The sequence below is a fragment of the Palaemon carinicauda genome, chromosome 11 (assembly GCF_036898095.1).
Source record: "Palaemon carinicauda isolate YSFRI2023 chromosome 11, ASM3689809v2, whole genome shotgun sequence".
In the NCBI taxonomy this organism is placed as follows: Eukaryota; Metazoa; Arthropoda; class Malacostraca; order Decapoda; family Palaemonidae; genus Palaemon; species Palaemon carinicauda.
In genome coordinates this window covers 139,140,959-139,160,511 of record NC_090735.1, presented here as the reverse complement: position 1 = coordinate 139,160,511, position 19,553 = coordinate 139,140,959, and the positions used below count along the sequence as shown (strand labels likewise).

Here is a 19,553-nt window from a genome sequence, read left to right as displayed (position 1 = left end):
TACAAAAGGATACGCACGATCTTGTAGCCTCATCAGCTCGTAAGTCTAAGGTTGCCACCTCAGTCCCCAAGACTTATCGCTCCCCAGTTGCTGATACACCTGCGACTAGGTTCATACCGCCCTTTCGTGGTAGAGCCCCCAGCCGAGGAAGCTCCCGTCCAGACTCTCACAGGAGCAAGTTTAGGAAAGGATCCAGGACATCAAAAGGAAAAAACTGACTCTCCGTTTCTCCAGACAACAGTAGGAGCCAGACTCAAGATCTTCTGGCGAGCCTGGGAGAAGAGAGGTGCAGACGCACAGTCTGTCAGTTGGCTGAGGAACGGTTACAGGATTCCATTCTGCCTCAAACCACCTCTGACCACGTCACCCATCAACCTCTCTCCCAACTACAAAGAAGAGGACAAGAGGCTAGCATTGCAACAGGAAGTGTCGCTACTGGTGCAGAAGAAGGCAGTGGTTATAGTCCGGGACCATCAATCCCCGGGCTTCTACAACCGTCTCTTTCTTGTGGCCAAGAAGACAGGAGGTTGGAGACCGGTGCTGGACGTCAGCTCTCTCAACGAGTATGTCACCAAGCAGACGTTCACGATGGAGACGACCAAGTCGGTCTTAGCAGCGGTCAGACAGGAGGACTGGATGGTCTCGTTGGACTTGAAAGATGCATACTTTCACGTTCCCATTCATCCAGACTCCCAACCTTTCCTGAGATTCGTTTTCGGAAAGGTTGTCTATCAGTTCCAAGCCCTGTGCTTTGGCCTAAGCACAGCTCCTATGGTCTTTACTCATCTGATGAGGAATGTAGCAAAATTCCTACACTTGTCGAACATCAGAGCCTCCCTCTACCTAGACGACTGGCTGTTGAGAGCCTCCACGAGTCGTCGTTGTCTGGAGAACCTCAGTTGGACTTTAGACTTAATCAGAGACCTAGGTCTATTAGTCAATATAGAGAAATCTCAACTCATTCCCTCCCAATCCATTGTGTACCTGGGAATGGAGATTCGGAGTCAGGATTTTCGGGCTTTTCCATCGGCCCCCAGGATAAGCCAAGCCCTAGAGTGCATCATGAGCATGCTGAAGAGGAGCAATTGCTCAGTGAGACAGTGGATGAGTCTCACAGGGACCCTTTCATCACTGGCCCTGTTTGTCGAGCTAGGAAGACTCCACCTCCGCCCTCTTCAATTCCATCTTGCAGCTCATTGGGACAAGGGCTCGACGCTAGAAGCAGTCTCTATCCCTATCAACCAAGAGATGAAGACCACTCTCCTGTGGTGGAAGCACAACCTCCTTCTCAAGGAGGGTCTATCATTGGCCATTCAGACCCCCAATCTTCATCTCTTCTCAGATGCATCGGACTCGGGCTGGGGTGCAACCTTGGACGGACGGGAATGCTCGGGAGTGTGGAACGAGGAACAAGGATCTCTCCACATCAACTGCAAGGAACTGCTAGCAGTTCATCTAGCCCTGTTGAACTTCAAGTCCCTCCTGCTAGGCAAAGTGGTGGAGGTGAACTCAGACAACACCACAGCCTTGGCTTACATCTCCAAGCAAGGAGGGACCCATTCGAGGAGCCTTTACGAGATCGCAAGGGACCTCCTCATTTGGTCAAGAGGTCTAAACCTCACTCTGGTCACGAGGTTCATCCAGGGCGATATGAATGTTTCAGCGGATCGCCTAAGCAGAAGGAATCAGGTCATTCCCACGGAATGGACCCTCCACAAGAGTGTGTGCAACAGACTTTGGACCTTGTGGGGCCAACCTACCATAGATCTGTTTGCCACCTCCATCACCAAGAGACTTCCGCTGTATTGTTCCCCTGTTCCAGACCCTGCAGCAGTTCATGTGGATGCCTTTCTACTGAACTGGTCCCATCTCGACCTGTACGCGTTCCCGCCGTTCAAGATAATAAACAAAGTTCTGCAGAAATTCGTCTCGCACGAAGGGACACGGCTGACGCTGGTTGCTCCCCTTTGGCCTGCAAGAGAATGGTTCACAGAGGTACGTCAATGGCTAGTCGACTTCCCCAGGACTCTACCTCTAAGAGTGGACCTTCTACGTCAACCTCACGTAGACAGGTTGCACCCAAACCTCCACGCTCTTCAGCTGACTGCCTTCAGACTGTCGAAAGACTCGCTAGAGCTAGAGGCTTTTCGAAGGAGGCAGCCAGTGCGATTGCCAGAGCTAGAAGAGTTTCCACTCGTAGAGTCTACCAGTCTAAGTGGGAGGTCTTCCGAAGCTGGTGTAGAGCCAATTCAATTTCCTCCACCAATACCTCTGTGATCCAAATAGCTGATTTCCTTCTACATCTTAGGAATGAGAGATCCATTTCAGCACCTACGATTAAAGGATATAGGAGCATGTTGGCTTCAGTTCTCCGCCACAGAGGTTTGGACCTGTCTTCCAACAAGGACCTTCAAGACATTATCAAGTCTTTTGAGACGTCTAAAGAACGTCGTCTTTCCACTCCAGGCTGGAATCTAGACGTGGTCTTAAGGTTCCTTATGACATCTAGGTTCGAACCTCTCCAGTCAGCTTCCTTCAAGGACCTCACCCTCAAGACTCTTTTTCTCGTTTGTCTTGCAACAGCTAAGAGAGTCAGTGAGGTTCATGCCTTCAGCAAGAACATTGGTTTCACAACCGAATCTGCGACATGTTCTTTTCAGCTTGGATTCCTAGCAAAGAACGAGCTTCCTTCACGTCCTTGGCCTAGATCGTTCGAAATACCTAGCCTCTCCAACATGGTAGGTAACGAACTAGAGAGAGTTCTTTGCCCTGTCAGAGCTCTCAAATATTATCTTAAGAGGTCTAAACCTATTCGAGGACAGTCAGAAGCCTTATGGTGTGCCATCAAGAAACCCTCGAGACCCATGTCCAAGAATGGGCTTTCGTATTATATAAGGCTTCTGATCAGAGAAGCACATTCTCACTTAAAGGAGGAAGACCTTGCATTGCTGAAGGTAAGGACCCACGAAGTAAGAGCTGTAGCTACTTCGATGGCCTTTAATAAAAACCGTTCTCTGCAGAGCATAATGGATGCAACCTATTGGAGGAGCAAGTCAGTGTTTGCATCATTTTATCTGAAAGATGTCCAGTCTCTTTACGAGAACTGCTACACCCTGGGACCATTCGTAGCAGCGAGTGCAGTAGTAGGTGAGGGCTCAGCCACTACATTCCCTTAATCCCATAACCTTTTTTAACCTTTCTCTTGAATACTTTTATTGTTGTTTTTATGGTTGTTACGGTAGGCTAAGAAGCCTTCCGCATCCTTGGATTTGGCGGGTGGTCTATTCATTCTTGAGAAGCGCCTAGGTTAAAGGTTTGGTAGAGGTCCTTTAGTAGGGGTTGCAACCCCGTGTACTTTGGCACCTTTGGGTTGATTCAGCCTCCAAGAGGAACGCTGCGCTCAGTAAGGAAGACGAACTTAAATAAAAAGGCAGAGTAACGGTTCTATTCGACTTCCTTACCAGGTACTTATTATTTCATTGTTATTTGAGATAACTGTTATATGAAATATGGGATACTTAGCTATCCTTTAATCTTGTACACTGGTTTTCACCCACCTCCCTGGGTGTGAATCAGCTACATGATTATCGGGTAAGTTTAATATTGAAAAATGTTATTTTTATTAATAAAATAAATTTTTGAATATACTTACCCGATAATCATGATTTAATCGACCCTCCCTTCCTCCCCAGAGAGAACCAGTGGACCGAGGAATAATTGAGGAGGTGTCAACAAGAAGTACTTGAGTACCTGGCCACAGGTGGCGCTGGTAAGTACACCCCCTTCTAGTATTGTGATAGCTGGCGTATCCCTCCATAGAATTCTGTCGGGCAACGGAGTTGACAGCTACATGATTATCGGGTAAGTATATTCAAAAATTTATTTTATTAATAAAAATAACATTTTTCATTACTCTGTTTACTGTCAAAAACATCAGCCAAAAGGGTTGCCTTTTCCTTTGGACAGTGAGTGACTGAGCCATCTGGTTTAAGTAAAGGAGGAACTGTTGCATCTACACCAAAGAGTGCAGATTTAAGGGTAGACCACCATTTATGTTCCTGAGTTGTACCAGAAAGTGTTTCTTTTATGGTTAAATTGTACTCCTTTTCAGTTGAGGCATAAACTCTCTGAGCAAAAGCTCGAAGCTGAGTATAGTTGTTCCAGGTCAAATCTGATCTGTTACCCTTCCAAAGTTAATAGGCCTCCTGCTTCTCCAAAAAAGCACGTCTACAATCATCAACTAATTTTACTTCCACCAAAAAATGATCAGACATACCGTTAGCCATACCCCTAAACACGTGCACGTCTTTCAATCTTCCAAACATTCTTTTAGTTATCAACACATAATCCAATAATGCCCTTTCTACCACTCTTACCCATGTATACTTGTTTTGTATCTTTCTTTTTGAAAAAGCTAGAACTTATCACCATCTCTTGCTCAACACACATATCTACCAGTCTCTCACCACTCATTTTCACCTGGTACGCCATACTTCCCAATGACACCTTCTACCTCTCCAGCGCCCACTCTAGCATTCAAGTCACCTATGACATCTACATAATTCCTTCTACCCAGTCCTTCTACACACCTAGTTAATTAATTCCAGAACTCATTCTGCTCTTCTTCACTTTTCTCAACCTGGCCATGCACTGACAAAAGCCCAACATTCCCTACCCAACCTAACCCTTACCCATATTAACCTAGATGATATCTCCTTCCATTCAATTAATTTACCTGTCATCCATTCACGCCTTAATAAAGCCACACCTTCTCTTGCTCTTCCCCTTTCAATCCCAGACACTCTACCAGACATTTCACCAAATATCACTTCACCTTTCCCTTTCATCTTTGTCTCACACAAAGCCAATATATCCATCCTTCTATTCCTAAACATACTTCCAATCTCACATCTTTTACTCTCTATCGTACTACATCCACATACATTCAAACACCCCAAAACTAGAGTGCGGGGAGCAGTCACTCTCCCCCCAGCCCAGCTCCACCTCTTTGATGTCTCACAGGATTATAATACAGGAGAGGGGATTCTCGGCCCCCTTGTCCCATCCCTTTAGTCACTTCACGACACACAGGGATATTTTGGCGCTATTCTAATTTTTTTTATGCCCCCGCGGCCACAGGGTATATTCTACAAATCTATCATTTAACATTTGCAATAAATGTTCCCTTGTATGTGGGGTTAGATTATATATGAATTAAGGATTAATTTCAGTGCTCATATCTAGGAAAGATATTTTGATCTTTTTTATTTTGTACATTATTTTACTATAGTCTTATTATTTTATTTAAAAATCACAGCGTTGATGTCAGTCTAGGTAATTTTCTTAACTAAATACTTTTGGTCTTTCTTTCAATAGTATTTTATTCATCTGTGTAAAGTAAGGACTCTTGTTTTCTCTTTTCCTGTATGAGTTTGTGTTCTACATTATCGTTGAACATACCACCTAGTCAATTTTAGGGAAGTTTTAAGGAAAATATATTTATAAATGCAATAGACAGTCATTCATATGAACTTAGAACAGCCAAAGGAATAACAATTAATCAGTATCATATATAGAAAGATTTATTCACCACATTTGTACATCTTATATGGTTATATATACAAAGCATTAAGATCAAAATACAGTAGTTATAGGAATGATGGTTAAACCCAAGAATATAGAGTATACACCAAGTCATGCACAATACAGCCAAGGATGGCACAAGAAAGAGCCAAGGCTCTTATTTTCATTTTGGTCCTTATTACAAATACTGGTAGCCTGACACAAAGGAGCCCCAATGATAATACACACAGTCCCTAAGGTATTAACATCCGATTCATGAACTTTCAGGTTTACAAACGCAAATTACCACAAGTCAAAAATATGTTCATAAACTCCGTGGAGTTATAATTTTGAAATTAGCACCACTACCCGCCCGACTGGTTTCCCGTGTCACCCAGGTCGGGTTGCACTGAACCGCTATATTCAAAATCCGTTGTGTTTGTTATCGTGATCGTCCTAGCTTTTTCTTTATATTACCACCTCCATATTTAATCCCTATTTTCGTAAATTACAATAACATTAACTATGGCTGACAAGCAGATTGCTAGCGGTAGCGCAATGAAAATAAAGATTAGTGGTGATATTGGTAGTAGTGTAAAGAAAAGAAAGCCATTTCAATGGAAATTAAGATAATCATTATCAAGATACAAGATAGCGGTGAGGTGGTAAATGTTGCGCGTGCATATTATGTAAATCGGTCAACAATTAGCGCGATTTGTAGGACGACAACAAGTTATCCGATGACAGCAAATTATTCCAGGTTTTGGCTAACTCGTCTCATTTCATCATATCTCCGTCACCAGAATAAAATAGTTTAAAAATGTAATGTACAATATTTTGTTTTCTTTATCTAATATTTACAGTACAATGCACTGCACTATATATTTGACTGCATTGTGTAATGTAGATGTACAAGAGAGAGAGACTGCCTCGGCTCAGCTCAGCTGATCAGCTCATTCCGTCAGTTGTGCCAAATCAAAATGATAAAAATGGCGGCCGCCACCTTCGGTCCAAACAACAGCAAATAAAATAATCATCTGCATTCTATTTAAGACTACCAAAACATTCATGAAGTAGATAAATACAGTAAGTTTCTATCATATAATAAGGTAACGAAACTATAAAATAACCTGTTCATTTATTTAAAACGTCGGTAGTATCTACACACACTAAGTGTATGTATACAGCCATTAGTACTTTTCTCTTTTGTTAAAACATACTTTACAGCATTATATACAATAATGAAAGATGATAAGTCAAACATCATTTGTAATAACCAGATATTGATTTTATATGAAAGGGGACTATTTGTTGACTTCTGAAAATCGTAGGCATTTGAGTTAGGCTATGCATACCCTAGGCCAAAATTTAACTCTAGGGGTACTTGTACAGTAACGATTTACGAACAATTCATGCTACGAATGGTCTCTCGGTATCCACAGTGTTTGTTTGTTGTGGCTGTCTAGATACACATGTAGATAATAGAATGCAAAACAAAATATCGCAACAAAGTCATTGAGAGTTATAAGTATCACAGGAATAGATCTCAAATTTTCCCTGATCACAGATGTCACCTTAATATCACAGAAACAGGTTATATTAACACAAATGACACTTTGGTTTAGGCTGAATTAAACTACCTAATAGATGTACTGTAATGAGACATTTAAGTATTAATTATTTTAATATGTCAATAGTTATCTTTTAGTCAAATGTAAATTGTAAGTGATGATCTATGAGAGAAATCAGACCCTACACATTCAACAACCTAACCTAGAAGAGGATGTGAATATTGTAGCAGCAGAAGTATGCCCATCAAAGGACAAAATCCAAAAATTGTCCAAATGGATGCAGGATGTAGGTCTCTTGTAGTATGCCTGGAGGTAGCCAAGGGTTGTAGATTTAGACAATGGATTCTTTTTATTAGGGATAGTCCTGGTATTCTCGAGATTCTGTTGAAACAGAAATAATGTAGATTAACACTTAAAGCAAATATGGACTCTTTTGTATTAGGAGACTCTTAATTGTATTAGAATTTATATTAGTATACTCACTGTTACTTGTGATGAAAATTAATATTGAAACTGTAGTAAATATTTACTACAGTTTTAACTAGTTAAACAGGTATATCCGTGGTTAACTTTTCTCCATTCCTAGACATTTACAATCTCTTTTCTGATGGTCTCTCTGATGTAATTAAAGTCTTAGAACTTTTTCTTCATTTGTGATTTGCAAAAACTATTAATGTTGTTACAGATTTATGATATCTTGCAAGAATAATATCCTAAATAATTTGTGTACTAGGGATTATTTTCAGCTTATAACATTCAAGTACTGTACTTTTTTTTCCAGACTGTCAGACCTGTGTGTACCTATGTGACTATCAGCGCCTTTTAAATTGGGATCGTTGGCTTTCTTCTCCTGTAAACCGTATTTACCAACATAAAGAAAATGTTTTGATGATACTGAGAGAAATTGCCAATTCTGAAACAGAAGAAGAATTCCAGGAGAACCTAATTTATTTTGAGGGGAGTGAATTCTGGCAAAATAATGCCCATTTACGACAGTGGTTTCAAGAAGTGTGGTTAATTAATAAAACGGTAAGTCCACTTGACTTGTCATACTTAGTTTTAACCAGCGAGCTTATAGATGAACTATGTACAGTAGCTACATTACTATTATCTGATAGTAATAATTATGATACATTTGGTAACTTACCTTGTCCTTTAAGACGACATAACTATACTTGGGTGTTGGGTGGCACTTCAAACTTGGGTTCATAGATTGGTGTCTGTACACTAAATGCTTTTTCAGATAGTTTAATTGTATTTTGGATTATCCCTAATTCATATTATTCTTGATTTGTCTTTTGTAAAGTAACTTTTCTTTTTAGTAATGTAGCACTATAGTTGCCTAATTAAAAAATGTGTTATGGGTGTTTTTCCAGACCATTATGTCTGTCTGTATAGATTGCCTTACCTTGTGTAAGACCCGGGCTCTTGCCTGTGGGCAGCCCGGAAAAGAATGTAATTTGAATTGTAGAGCGTTATATGTGTATAAAAGAACTTGTAACTTGAATTGGGTAGACCATTATAAATTTATTTCTCTTTCTACAGAGATGGGTCAAACTCTATCGCAGTGAGAAGTTTAATGCCATTAATGCATGCTTTGCCTGCCTGAAACAAGAAGACTTTATGTCGCACAACTTTGAAAATGTAGATACTCTTGGTCAGTTAATGTATGTACTGATTAATGGCTTCCTTCCAGAAGTTCACCAGAGGTATGGCTGATGCTCTCTTTTTGTTGTACTTATGTGTAGCTAGTTATTTAGTCAAATCACTATACAAGAGAAAGTTTTATTAAAAGATATATTCCAAATGCATATTTACAATCCATTTGTTCTGATGCGGTAACAAGCCATCGTCATTTTGATATAGGAGACCACCTACTAGACAATGTTTGTGGGGGCACCAGCCAGAATTCTCGGCACCATTTTTCTCTGAGATTAGGTGCTGTGTGGGACTACCAGCCAGAATCTCTAGCACCCTTTCTCTCTCTGAAAAAACCTGCTTAGTCCAGAAAGGGAGGCAACGATGAAACTGACATTCCTTTCATTCTGCTGCTGCCTTAATTGGAAGAAGCATTGTGTAGCATTGGGTTACATGGAAGTGTTGCAAGCAGCGTAAGTTTATTTTGGGAGAGACAATTATTCCCCCTCTAAGATCTTGGGCCTCCCCTCATTTACACTCTATGCTTTGACTTCTAACTCACAGCATTGCAGAAAGTCCTGTCTCATTCTGGAGAGGTCTGAGATCCATAGCAGAAATATGCTTTAAGTCATAGGTAATCAGACTCAAGAATTATACAATCTGCTCTTCTTGGTGGACAACCAGGAACGTAAACATGTTTGTTCGTCAAACTCTATCACTGTGTTACTGGCTGTTCTGTACTTAATTCAATAAGAAGGGGTACAATTATGTTGGACATCTGTTTGCAATTACCCATCTATGACCCTTCTCAAATGTACCTTCGGTTCATCTTTGATGGAGTGGTGGATCAATTTAAAGACTTTCAAGTGAGCACCTGGGCCCTGGTGTGTCTGAAGCACAAAATCATGAATTGATGCATCAACACATCAAGGATAAACTGATGGTACTATTGAGAGGACTAATTGACAGGTCCTCGTAAATACATATCCCTAGATTCACTGATAAAAGAATGTACCACGAACAAACTGTTTCCATTCTGAATGGTGATTGGCGAGTAACCGTTCCACCATTTAAGAGGCCTATTACCAGTCTCTAGGTCTCGGGCAACTTTCAGTTGGAAGTTTTTGATATGAAGGTTGAATCATCAGGGGTGTGTAGCAGTCTGCGGTTCAGTCTCGATGTTTGTGTACCAGTCCAGGGTTCAATATGAATGAATGTGTAGCAGTCCATGGTTTGATCTCTTGTGTGTGTGTGTGTGACAGTACAAGGTTCGATCTTTAAGCATGGGTGTAGCAGACCGGGATTTGACCTCAAGGTGTGTGTAGCAGACTGGAATTCAATCTGCAGGTGTGTATGTAGCAGTCTGGGTTTTCAATCTCGGTGTGTGTGGCAATCCATGGTTAAATCTCGCGGTGGCTGTAGCAGTTGGAGGTTTGATCTCGAGGTGGGTGTAGAAACGGAGGCTCCGCAATCGGAGGTTCAATCTCAAGGTGGTTGCAGCAATTGGAGGTTCGATCTCCGAGGTGGGTGTAGCAGTCGGGGGTTCGATCTCGAGGTGGGTGTAGCAGTCGGGGGTTTGATCTCGAGGTGGGTGTAGCAGTCAGGGGGTTTCCATCTCGAGGTGGGTGTAACAGTCGGGGGTTTGATCTCGAGGTGGGTGTAGCAGTCGGAGGTTCGATCTCGAGGTGGGTGTAGCAGTCGGAGGTTCGATCTGGAGGTGGGTGTAGCAGTCGGAGGTCCGATCTTGAGGTGGGTGTAGCAGTGTAGGTTCGATCTGGAGGTGGGTGTAGCAGTCGGAGGTCCAATCTGGAGGTGGGAGTAGCAGTCGGAGGTCCGATCTGTAGGTGGGGTGTAGCAGTCGGAGGTCCGATCTGGAGGTGGGTGTAGCAGTCGGAGGTCCGATCTGGAGGTGGGTGTAAGCAGTCGGATGTCCGATATGGAGGTGGGTGTAGCAGTCGGAGGTCCGATCTGGAGGTGGGTGTAGCAGTCGGAGGTCCGATCTGGAGGTGGGTGTAGCAGTCGGAGGTCCGATCTGGAGGTGGGTGTAGCAGTCGGAGGTCCGATCTGGAGGTGGTGTGTAGCAGTCGGAGGTTCGATCTGGAGGTGGGTGTAGCAGTCAGAGGTCCGATCTGGAGGTGTAGCAGTCGAAGGTCCGATCTGGAGGTGTAGCAGTCGAAGGTTCGATCTGGAGGTGTAGCAGTCAGAAGTACGATCTCGAGTTGTAGTAGTCAGAGGTACGATCTCGAATTGTAGTAGTCGGAGGTCCGATCTAGAGGTGTAGCAGTTGGAGGTTTGATCTCAAGGTGTAGCAGTCAGATGTTTGATTTTTAAATGTTACAGTAGTAGATTTAATCTCGAGATGTAGCAACCAGAAGTTTAATTTCAAGATATAGCAAACATGGGAAGGTTAATGGTTCACTGTTGAGATGTAGTAGCTTAATCTTGACAAGCAGTTGGATGCTTAAACCTTGTGGTGAAGTATGGGGGTTCAATCTTGTGACATGCTCAATCTTAGAATATAATTTCAATTTTCAAGATATAAAACAAAGATTCGGTCTATAATTGTAGAAGATTCAATATCTTGAAGGCTAGAAAGAGGTTCAATCTTGATGTAGTAGGAGGTTCAATTTTAAGATAAAAGATTATAGTAAATCCTGAGATGAAGGCTCAATCTTGACATAGGATTCAGAAGGTTTAATCTCAGTGTAGCAACTAGAAGGTTCAATCTTGAGATGTAGAAGTAGGTTTAATCTTGAGATATATAAGGCTCAGTCTTGAGGTATAATAGTGGAATGTTATATTTTTAGATTAAAGATTAATATACAAGATGATAGCTAGATCCTGTGGATTGAAGGCTCAGTTTTGAGATGTAGCAATTGAAGTGATCATGAAATGTAGTATAGGTTCAATTTAGGTACAGATTCAATCTTCATATCAAGATTCAAATTTGAGATATAGTAGAAGGTTCAGTTTTGAAATGAAGGTTTAATCATGAGAGATATTAGAAGATTCAAGCTTGAGATGTAGGGGTTCTATTTTGAGATGTTCAATCTTGATGTATAATAGAAGGTTTTATCTTTGATATGGTTTAACCTTGAGCTGTAGTAACCAAAGTGGTTCTATCATGAAATGGAGGAGGTTCAGTTTAGATACAGGTTCAATCTTGATAAAAGTTTAATCTTGATAATGAGTCAGAAGTGAGATGTAGAAGATCCTGTCTTCAAGAAGAATGTTCAGTCCATGTAGAGGATTCAATCTTGGGATGTATTAGGATATTCAGTTTTGCAAGTACAGTAGTGTGATGTTCAATCTTGTGATACAAACTTTTGAGTCATTTATTTGAAGTTACTACTAATCAGGTTTTCTATAACTGGCCAATCAAAATTTTGGTAGATTGCATCATGCTTCGTGCTGGGTAAATGCAGCACATGCGCAAGGAGAAAGCAGGAGGTTGCTCATAACGTCTCCTCACAACACCCAGGGGTTCGTCGGGTGGAGGAGTTTTTTTACCCTCTCCATCCAGGGTTTGCTCTTACCCCAGCGGTGAGAGACGCCTTTTTAGGCCCTCGGGTTCAAATTGCAATGCCATTCGGGGTCTTGTGACTATCTCACATCGGGCTTGCTTGATCTGTAGTCTTTGGGCTTCTGTTGCCATGTTCCTTCAGGTTCTCGCAACACAGGACCTTACGGCTCCTCATTTCGCAAACCCTTCGGGCTTATGGGACACTGAACCTTCAGGTTCTGGTTTCGATGTTCCTTCGAGTTCTCGTAACCCGGGACACCAAACCTTTGTGTTCTGGTTTCACTGTTCTTTTAGGTTCACGTAAGCTGGGACTTTCGGGTCTAGTCACATTGAGCCTTCAGGCCTCAGGTTCTCGCAACCACAGGACCTTTGGGTTCCCGTCACGATGAGCCTTCAGGCTCTCATGGCACCGGGGGACCTTTGGGTTCTCATCGCTTTGAGCCTTCGGGGTCTGATGACTGTCACGCATTTGGCTTGCGTGACCTCGGGCCTTTGGGCTCTCGTTGGATGAGTCTTTAGGATCTACAACCTGGGATCTTCGTGTCCTCGTCTTGTTAGGCCCTCAGGCTTACAGGACACTGAGCCTTTGGGTTCAGGTTCCGTGGAGCATGTAACCCGTAACCTTCGGGTTCCAGTTGCTTAAGCTCTTGAGTTCTTGCAACTCTGGTTACGTTGAATGGAGTCTTGTGACTGCCGTTATGCTGAATCTGTAGACTCGCATAACAGAGAACCTTCGGATTCCTGTCGCGTGAACCCTGTGGATTCATACAACACATTGCCTGAAGGATTTCATCTCCCTCAAGGTAACGATGATGTAGTTCCTTTGTGTTCTCGTCATCCTTGGTCGCGACAACCATGACACATTGCCTGAGGGATTCCATCTCCCTTCAGGCAGAGATGATGTATTTCCTTTGGGTTCTCGTCATGCTTTGGGTTCTCGTCATGCTTCATGTCACGTGAACTCAAAACCTGAGGGATTCCATCTCCCAACAGGAATCGGTAACATATTTCCTTCGAGTTCTCGTCATGACGCTCACTTAGGGTCGCGCAAAATGGATTCACGATCCATAGTAGCTCCTCCACCTGGGTTTCACCCTCTTGCTCCTGCTTGGTCTCTTGCCGCATCGCGCGATGTTGCAGCGTTACATGAGCCTTCAGGTTCTTGTGAGCTGTGCCATGCTGAGCCTTCAGGCTCTCATATCACGTGTCATCCTGAGCCTTCGAGCTCTTTTACCACACGTTACGTTGAGCCTTCGGGCTCTCGTGCCACAAGTTATGTCAAGCCTTCGGGCTATCGTAACCCGGAGTCTTCTGTCTTCCGTTGCGTGGAGCTCTCGGGCTCTCACAACCCTGGTCACGCGAAGCACGCAGGCTTTCGTACCTGGTGTTACGCTGAGCCCCAGGACTCTCGTAACTTGTTATGTTAAGCATATGGCTTACGTAACACGGAATTTCCTAACCCTCGTTACGTTGACCCTTTGGGCTCTCGTGACTGGCGTCACGCAGTGTCTCCCGGCTCTTGTTTCGTCCGTAATTAGGAGCTCCTGGGGTCGGGTAACCCTCTTTGACCTTCTTGTCCCCATCACGTGGTCCTTATGGGCTCGCGCGACAAGGTTCTCAACCAGTTTTTTAGTTCCCTTTACATAGAACCCCTAGGTTTTTGTCGTACCGAACCTCACGATTCATGTGACCCAGAGCTTCCTCTGAAAGCTCTATGGTTGTCCCCTGCCCCACTTCAGGCTTGGTCATCCAGCGTAGTGTGACTTGTAACGTCAGTTTACTCGACCAGTCGATTGCTATGCAACAGCCAGGCTGGTGTCGCCAGCTCTGTTCCTTTTGGTTTTGAACGAACCACCTTCCCCCCCCACTTCTAATGGTTGCGGTAGCAGGTGGCTGGTGATAGTCTCTCGTCAATAAGAAACCCTCAACTGCCAGAACAGAAGCCACCAGAAAATTTTTCTACATTCCAGATTAATTCCTGGCAAGTCTTTCCTGCATTAAACTGTAGTTTTTCTCGCTAGGGAGAAAGCTTTCGATGGTAACCCCATACGGGAAGTGGTCGATGACAACCTACTGTATGGTTTTGTTGAGCCCTCACATATTAGACTACCCCATTTTTGGGAAACTATCGTTCCTGAGAAGTTTTACATAACTTTAACGGGCATTTGTTAAAACCCAATACAGTAAAGGCTATAAGAACTCCTTTTGGTGTCGTTTTTTTTATATAAGAACTCCTTTTGACGTTTTTTTTAAGTCCAAGAACAATGCAATACCTATTAAATAAAAATTCTCATAAAAATCGCGATAAATTCAAATAGCCCACGTTCCATTACACTGGGAGCGCTGCGCCCCACTACTTATCTCTACACCCAGCTGGTTCTAGCTCTCTGCAGTGTATATCCATTTACTGTGGTAAAAATTTACAACTAAAATTGAACTTTATGGCCCATAATTTTCAGCATGCACTAATTCTAGCTATGTTTCTATTAAGGAATTCAGCAACCCAAGATCTACATTTAGGAGATGGAATTGATGCAAATTGAGTAGCATCATCTGCATATGCAGCGAGCTTGTTTTCTAGGCCAAACCACATATCATGTTTATACAGTATGAAGAATGATGGGACAAGAACACTACCCTGAGGAACATATACTCTCAATGGTTAACAGTAAAAAACGTCACTAAAATGAAGGCCAATCATACGAACTTCCTCTCAATCATAGGATTTCTGTACAGCATTAGAGATTGTAAGAAGGGCATCTCATGCTCCAAGGCCTTTGAAAAAGCCAAATTGCAAACTAGGGAACAGATGATTACCTTAAGCATATCTATTTAGGTGGTTTGCCAAAAGCCATTCAAAATTTTGGTAATATGGGAGCTATGGAAATTGGACGGTAATCAGATGGGCTAGATCTACCACAAATGCTTTGACCTAATAATGTAACATTGTGAATTTTTATACAGCTATGGAAATTGGACGGTAATCGGATGGCTAGATCTACCACAAATGCATTTACGTAATAATGTAACATTACACATTTTTCAATATTAAACTTACCCGATAATCATGTAGCTGTCAACTCCGTTGCCCGACAGAATTCTATGGAGGGATACGCCAGCTATCACAATACTAGAAGGGGGTGTACTTACCAGCGCCACCTGTGGCCAGGTACTCAAGTACTTCTTGTTGACACCTCCTCAATTATTCCTCTGTCGTGCTTCCGGCAAGACGTTCTGGGATATGCTTATGATCTTCGAGTTTGTTCACGGCTAATTGGTGAAGTATTCTCTCAGATTTCGGCTGTCGCTTTACTGGAAACCTTCTTATATTAGCTAGATAGCTTTTATATAGTCCTGATATACGGTTAACGATCTTTTGCTTGATTTTGGAAACCCCTTTGGCTAACTCTTTGGATTCAAGATGTCTGACATTTCGCAAGCCCCCTCCCATAGACGATGTAGGTCTTGCAATAGGCGTATTCCGAAGGCCTCGGTAGATCCTCACACCGCTTGTTCTGACTGTAGGGACAGACCCTGTCAGTTAGAAAATCGATGTGAGGAATGCGCCGGACTTTCGGAACTGGAATTTGTCCGTCTTTTAAAATATTCAACTAAGTTAGAGAGAGGTAGAGTTAGGAGGAGTTCTTCTCACTCTTCACTGTTTTCCTCACCTCATGATCCCCTACCTTTTCCTACCCCTGTAGTGGCTACCCCCGAACCTACTGTTTGCCCTCCGCCTGATATGTCTGTTGTTTTGCGTGCTATTCAGGCCTTAGGCGATAAAGTAGAGTCAGTGGTAAGTGACCATAAGTCTCTGATGGCCGAAGTTAAGGAACTTAAGGTCAAGAGTGCAGTGGGTGGAATTAGTGCCAGTGCTGTGACGAGTGCTAGTGTCAGTGCAGTGCCAAGTGCTAGTGTCAGTGCCAGTGTGGTGCGTGAGGATACTTCTGTGCGAGCCAGTCGTCCTCCCAGTCCGGGACCTCTTGCAAGCTCCCAAGCCCAGGGGAGAAGCAATGTCGAAGGGCATAAGGGTTCGGCAGGCCTTGTTAGGCGCACAGAAGTATCCTCGGTGGTTGCGGGCGTGTCTTCCAAAGACCGTCACTCCTACCTGCAGACGATTGAGCCCGTCTTTTTCTCGTCCGCTGATCATCTGTCAGGGAAGAAACGTTGGTCTCAGGTCTCGAGACCACTTAAACGCAGAGTCCAGTCCGCGAGTGCTCAGCCAGGTTGCAGTCATTGGCTCAGCTCTGACTCGCCGCAGTCATCTGTCGACTGCACTCCGCCCAAGAGGAGTAAAGTTCTGCCACAACAGAGCTCGACTGTTAAGGCTTTACCTCAGCCTACTGTAGTTTCTGCCGACCCTAAGTGGACTCTACTACAGTCCATGCAAGCACAGCTTTCGGACTTGATGCGTGAGTGTCGGGCTGAGAGTGTTGCGCCTCCGCCTCCGCCTACACTCCCTCCGCCTGCGTTCGCTCCGCCTACGCTCGCTCCGCCTGCGCTTGCTCCGCCTGATCGCAGTACCACCTGCCAGGCGTACGATGTTGAGCCACAGTCTGAGTTTGCTGTTCCCAGTGGTGTTCAGCCTCCGCCTTCTTTAAGGCAACCTTTGCTATGGGATCAGGAGGATTATACCTCTCTTCCTCCGCCTCCACTTGCTGCTCCACCAGTGGTGCTACTCTCGGCTGAGGTACAACAACCTCTCCCGTGCATGAGTCAGTCTCCTCAGCTCTCGCTGCAGCGAGCTCAACCATCCACAAGGCAAGCTCCACTACACCTTGGCCTTGCGCCTCAGGAGCCTCAGCTTGCGAGACATTTACCTTGTTCTGCGCAGCCTCAACCTCATCACGCTCCGCTCACACCACAGGAACAGGAACTTGCTACTCCGCTTCCACCAACCGCTCAGCAAGCGCAACCCTTGGGTTCAACCTCTCATGCTAGGAGTCAGCCTCCTCCACCCATGCGCCTTCCTTCTGCTTTGTCTGTTATTCAGCCTTTGCAGTCTGAGCCTCAGGTTCTCCCTCAACAGTTACTTGAAGAGGAAACCACTAATATTGTTCCTACTCGTTCTGACTCTGCTGTTCAGCATTCTTGTCCAATATCTTCGCTACACTCTGATGATGAGGCGTCTGATGATGAGGAGGCACACCTGGATCCCTCGTCAGACGTGGATGAATCCAAGCCTTCTCCACAGTCTATTGACTTTCGTAAGGTCTTGGCTCTGCTTAGGGAGGTTTACCCAGACCACTTTGTCTCTGCTATTCCCCGCTCTCCACCATCTGAGTTTTCGCTGGGCGTACAACAAGCTAAGTCCTCCTATACTAAGCTAGTCCTAGCAAGGTCCTCTAAGAGAGCATTAAGGATCTTAGGGGAGTGGCTGCAGACTAAGCAACACCTTGGCAAAACTTCTTTCATCTTCCCGCCGACTAAGCTCACCTCGAAAGCGAGCGTTTGGTATGCCACAGGAGAAGCACCAGGCTTGGGAGTACCTGCCTCTGCCCAGGCTGACTTCTCAAGTCTGGTAGACTCGCCTCGGAGAACTGCAATGAGGCGTTCTAAGGTTTGCTGGACCTTCTCAGACCTGGATCACTTACTGAAAGGACTGTTTAGAGCATTTGAGATGTTCAACTTTCTTGACTGGTGCCTGGGGGCCCTCAGCAAGAAGACCTCTCCTGCGGACAAGGATTCTGCCATGCTATTAATGTCCTGCATGGATAAGGCCATTAGGGATGGATCTGGTGAGCTTGCGTCGTTGTTTGTATCAGGGGTTTTGAAGAAAAGGGAACAGCTGTGTACCTTCCTTTCCTCCAGCATTACACCTTGCCAAAGGTCACAACTTCTTTTTGCTCCGCTCTCGAAGTTCCTCTTCCCCGAAGAGCTGGTTAAGGACTTGTCTGCTGCCCTGATACAAAAGGACACACACGATCTTGTAGCCTCATCGGCTCGTAAGTCTAAGGTTGCTACCTCAGTCCCCAAGACTTATCGCTCCCCAGTGGTTGATACCCCTGCTACGAGGTTCATACCGCCCTTTCGTGGTAGAGCCCCCAGCCGAGGAAGCTCCCGTCCAGACTCTTACAGGAGCAAGTCCAGGAAAGGCTCCAGGACATCTAAAGGAAAAAACTGACTCTCCGCATCTCCAGACAGCAGTAGGAGCCAGACTCAAGATCTTCTGGCGAGCCTGGGAGAAGAGAGGTGCAGACGCCCAGTCTGTCAGTTGGCTGAGGAACGGTTACAGGATTCCATTCTGCCTCAAACCACCTCTGACCACATCGCCCATCAACCTCTCTCCCAACTACAAAGAAGAGGACAAGAGGCTAGCATTGCACCAGGAGGTGTCGCTACTTGTGCAGAAGAAGGCAGTGGTTATAGTCCGGGACCATCAATCCCCGGGCTTCTACAACCGTCTCTTTCTTGTGGCCAAGAAGACAGGGGGTTGGAGACCGGTGCTGGACGTCAGCGCGCTCAACGCGTATGTCACCAAGCAGACGTTCACGATGGAGACGACGAAGTCGGTCTTAGCAGCGGTCAGGCAGGAGGACTGGATGGTCTCGTTGGACTTGAAAGATGCATACTTTCACGTTCCTATTCATCCAGACTCCCAACCTTTCCTGAGATTCGTTTTCGGAAAGGTTGTCTACCAGTTCCAAGCCCTGTGTTTTGGCCTAAGCACAGCTCCTATGGTCTTTACTCATCTGATGAGGAATATAGCAAAATTCCTACACTTATCGGACATCAGAGCCTCCCTCTACTTAGACGACTGGCTGTTGAGAGCCTCCACGAGTCGTCGCTGTCTGGAGAATCTCAATTGGACTTTAGACTTAATCAGAGAACTGGGTCTATTAGTCAACATAGAAAAGTCTCAACTCATTCCCTCCCAATCCATTGTGTACCTGGGAATGGAGATTCGGAGTCAGGATTTTCGGGCTTTTCCATCGGCCCCCAGGATAAGCCAAGCCCTAGAGTGCATCATGAGCATGCTGAAGAGGAGCAGTTGCTCGGTGAGACAGTGGATGAGTCTCACAGGGACCCTTTCATCACTGGCCCTGTTCGTCGAGCTAGGGAGACTCCACCTCCGCCCTCTTCAATTCCATCTTGCAGCTCATTGGGACAAGGGTTCGACTCTAGAAGCAGTCTCTATCCCAATCACCCAAGAGATGAAGACCACTCTCCTGTGGTGGAAGCACAACCTCCTTCTCAGGGAGGGTCTATCGTTGGCTATTCAGACCCCCAATCTTCATCTCTTCTCGGATGCATCGGAC

The 19,553-nt window shown here is 44.6% G+C and overlaps 1 protein-coding gene and 2 long non-coding RNA genes across 3 annotated transcripts in view; 2 read left to right on the top strand and 1 right to left on the bottom strand.

The window, feature by feature from the left end:
* The window catches only part of LOC137650244 (uncharacterized), a 473,662-nt gene that overhangs the window by 178,989 nt on the left and 275,120 nt on the right, over window positions 1-19,553 (top strand). The gene's annotated exons all lie outside the window — the stretch shown is intronic.
* The window catches only part of LOC137650240 (uncharacterized), a 203,130-nt gene that overhangs the window by 112,595 nt on the left and 70,982 nt on the right, over window positions 1-19,553 (top strand). Inside the window, exons 6-7 of the mRNA XM_068383514.1 lie at window positions 7,915-8,162; window positions 8,679-8,842. Coding sequence (XP_068239615.1) covers window positions 7,915-8,162; window positions 8,679-8,842 — 412 coding nt within the window. The remainder of the gene's footprint in view (window positions 1-7,914; window positions 8,163-8,678; window positions 8,843-19,553) is intronic.
* LOC137650241 (uncharacterized) overlaps window positions 7,354-19,553 on the bottom strand; it is a 121,712-nt gene continuing 109,512 nt past the window's right edge. The window contains exon 4 of the long non-coding RNA XR_011045943.1: window positions 7,354-7,514. This is a non-coding gene — a long non-coding RNA (uncharacterized lncRNA). The remainder of the gene's footprint in view (window positions 7,515-19,553) is intronic.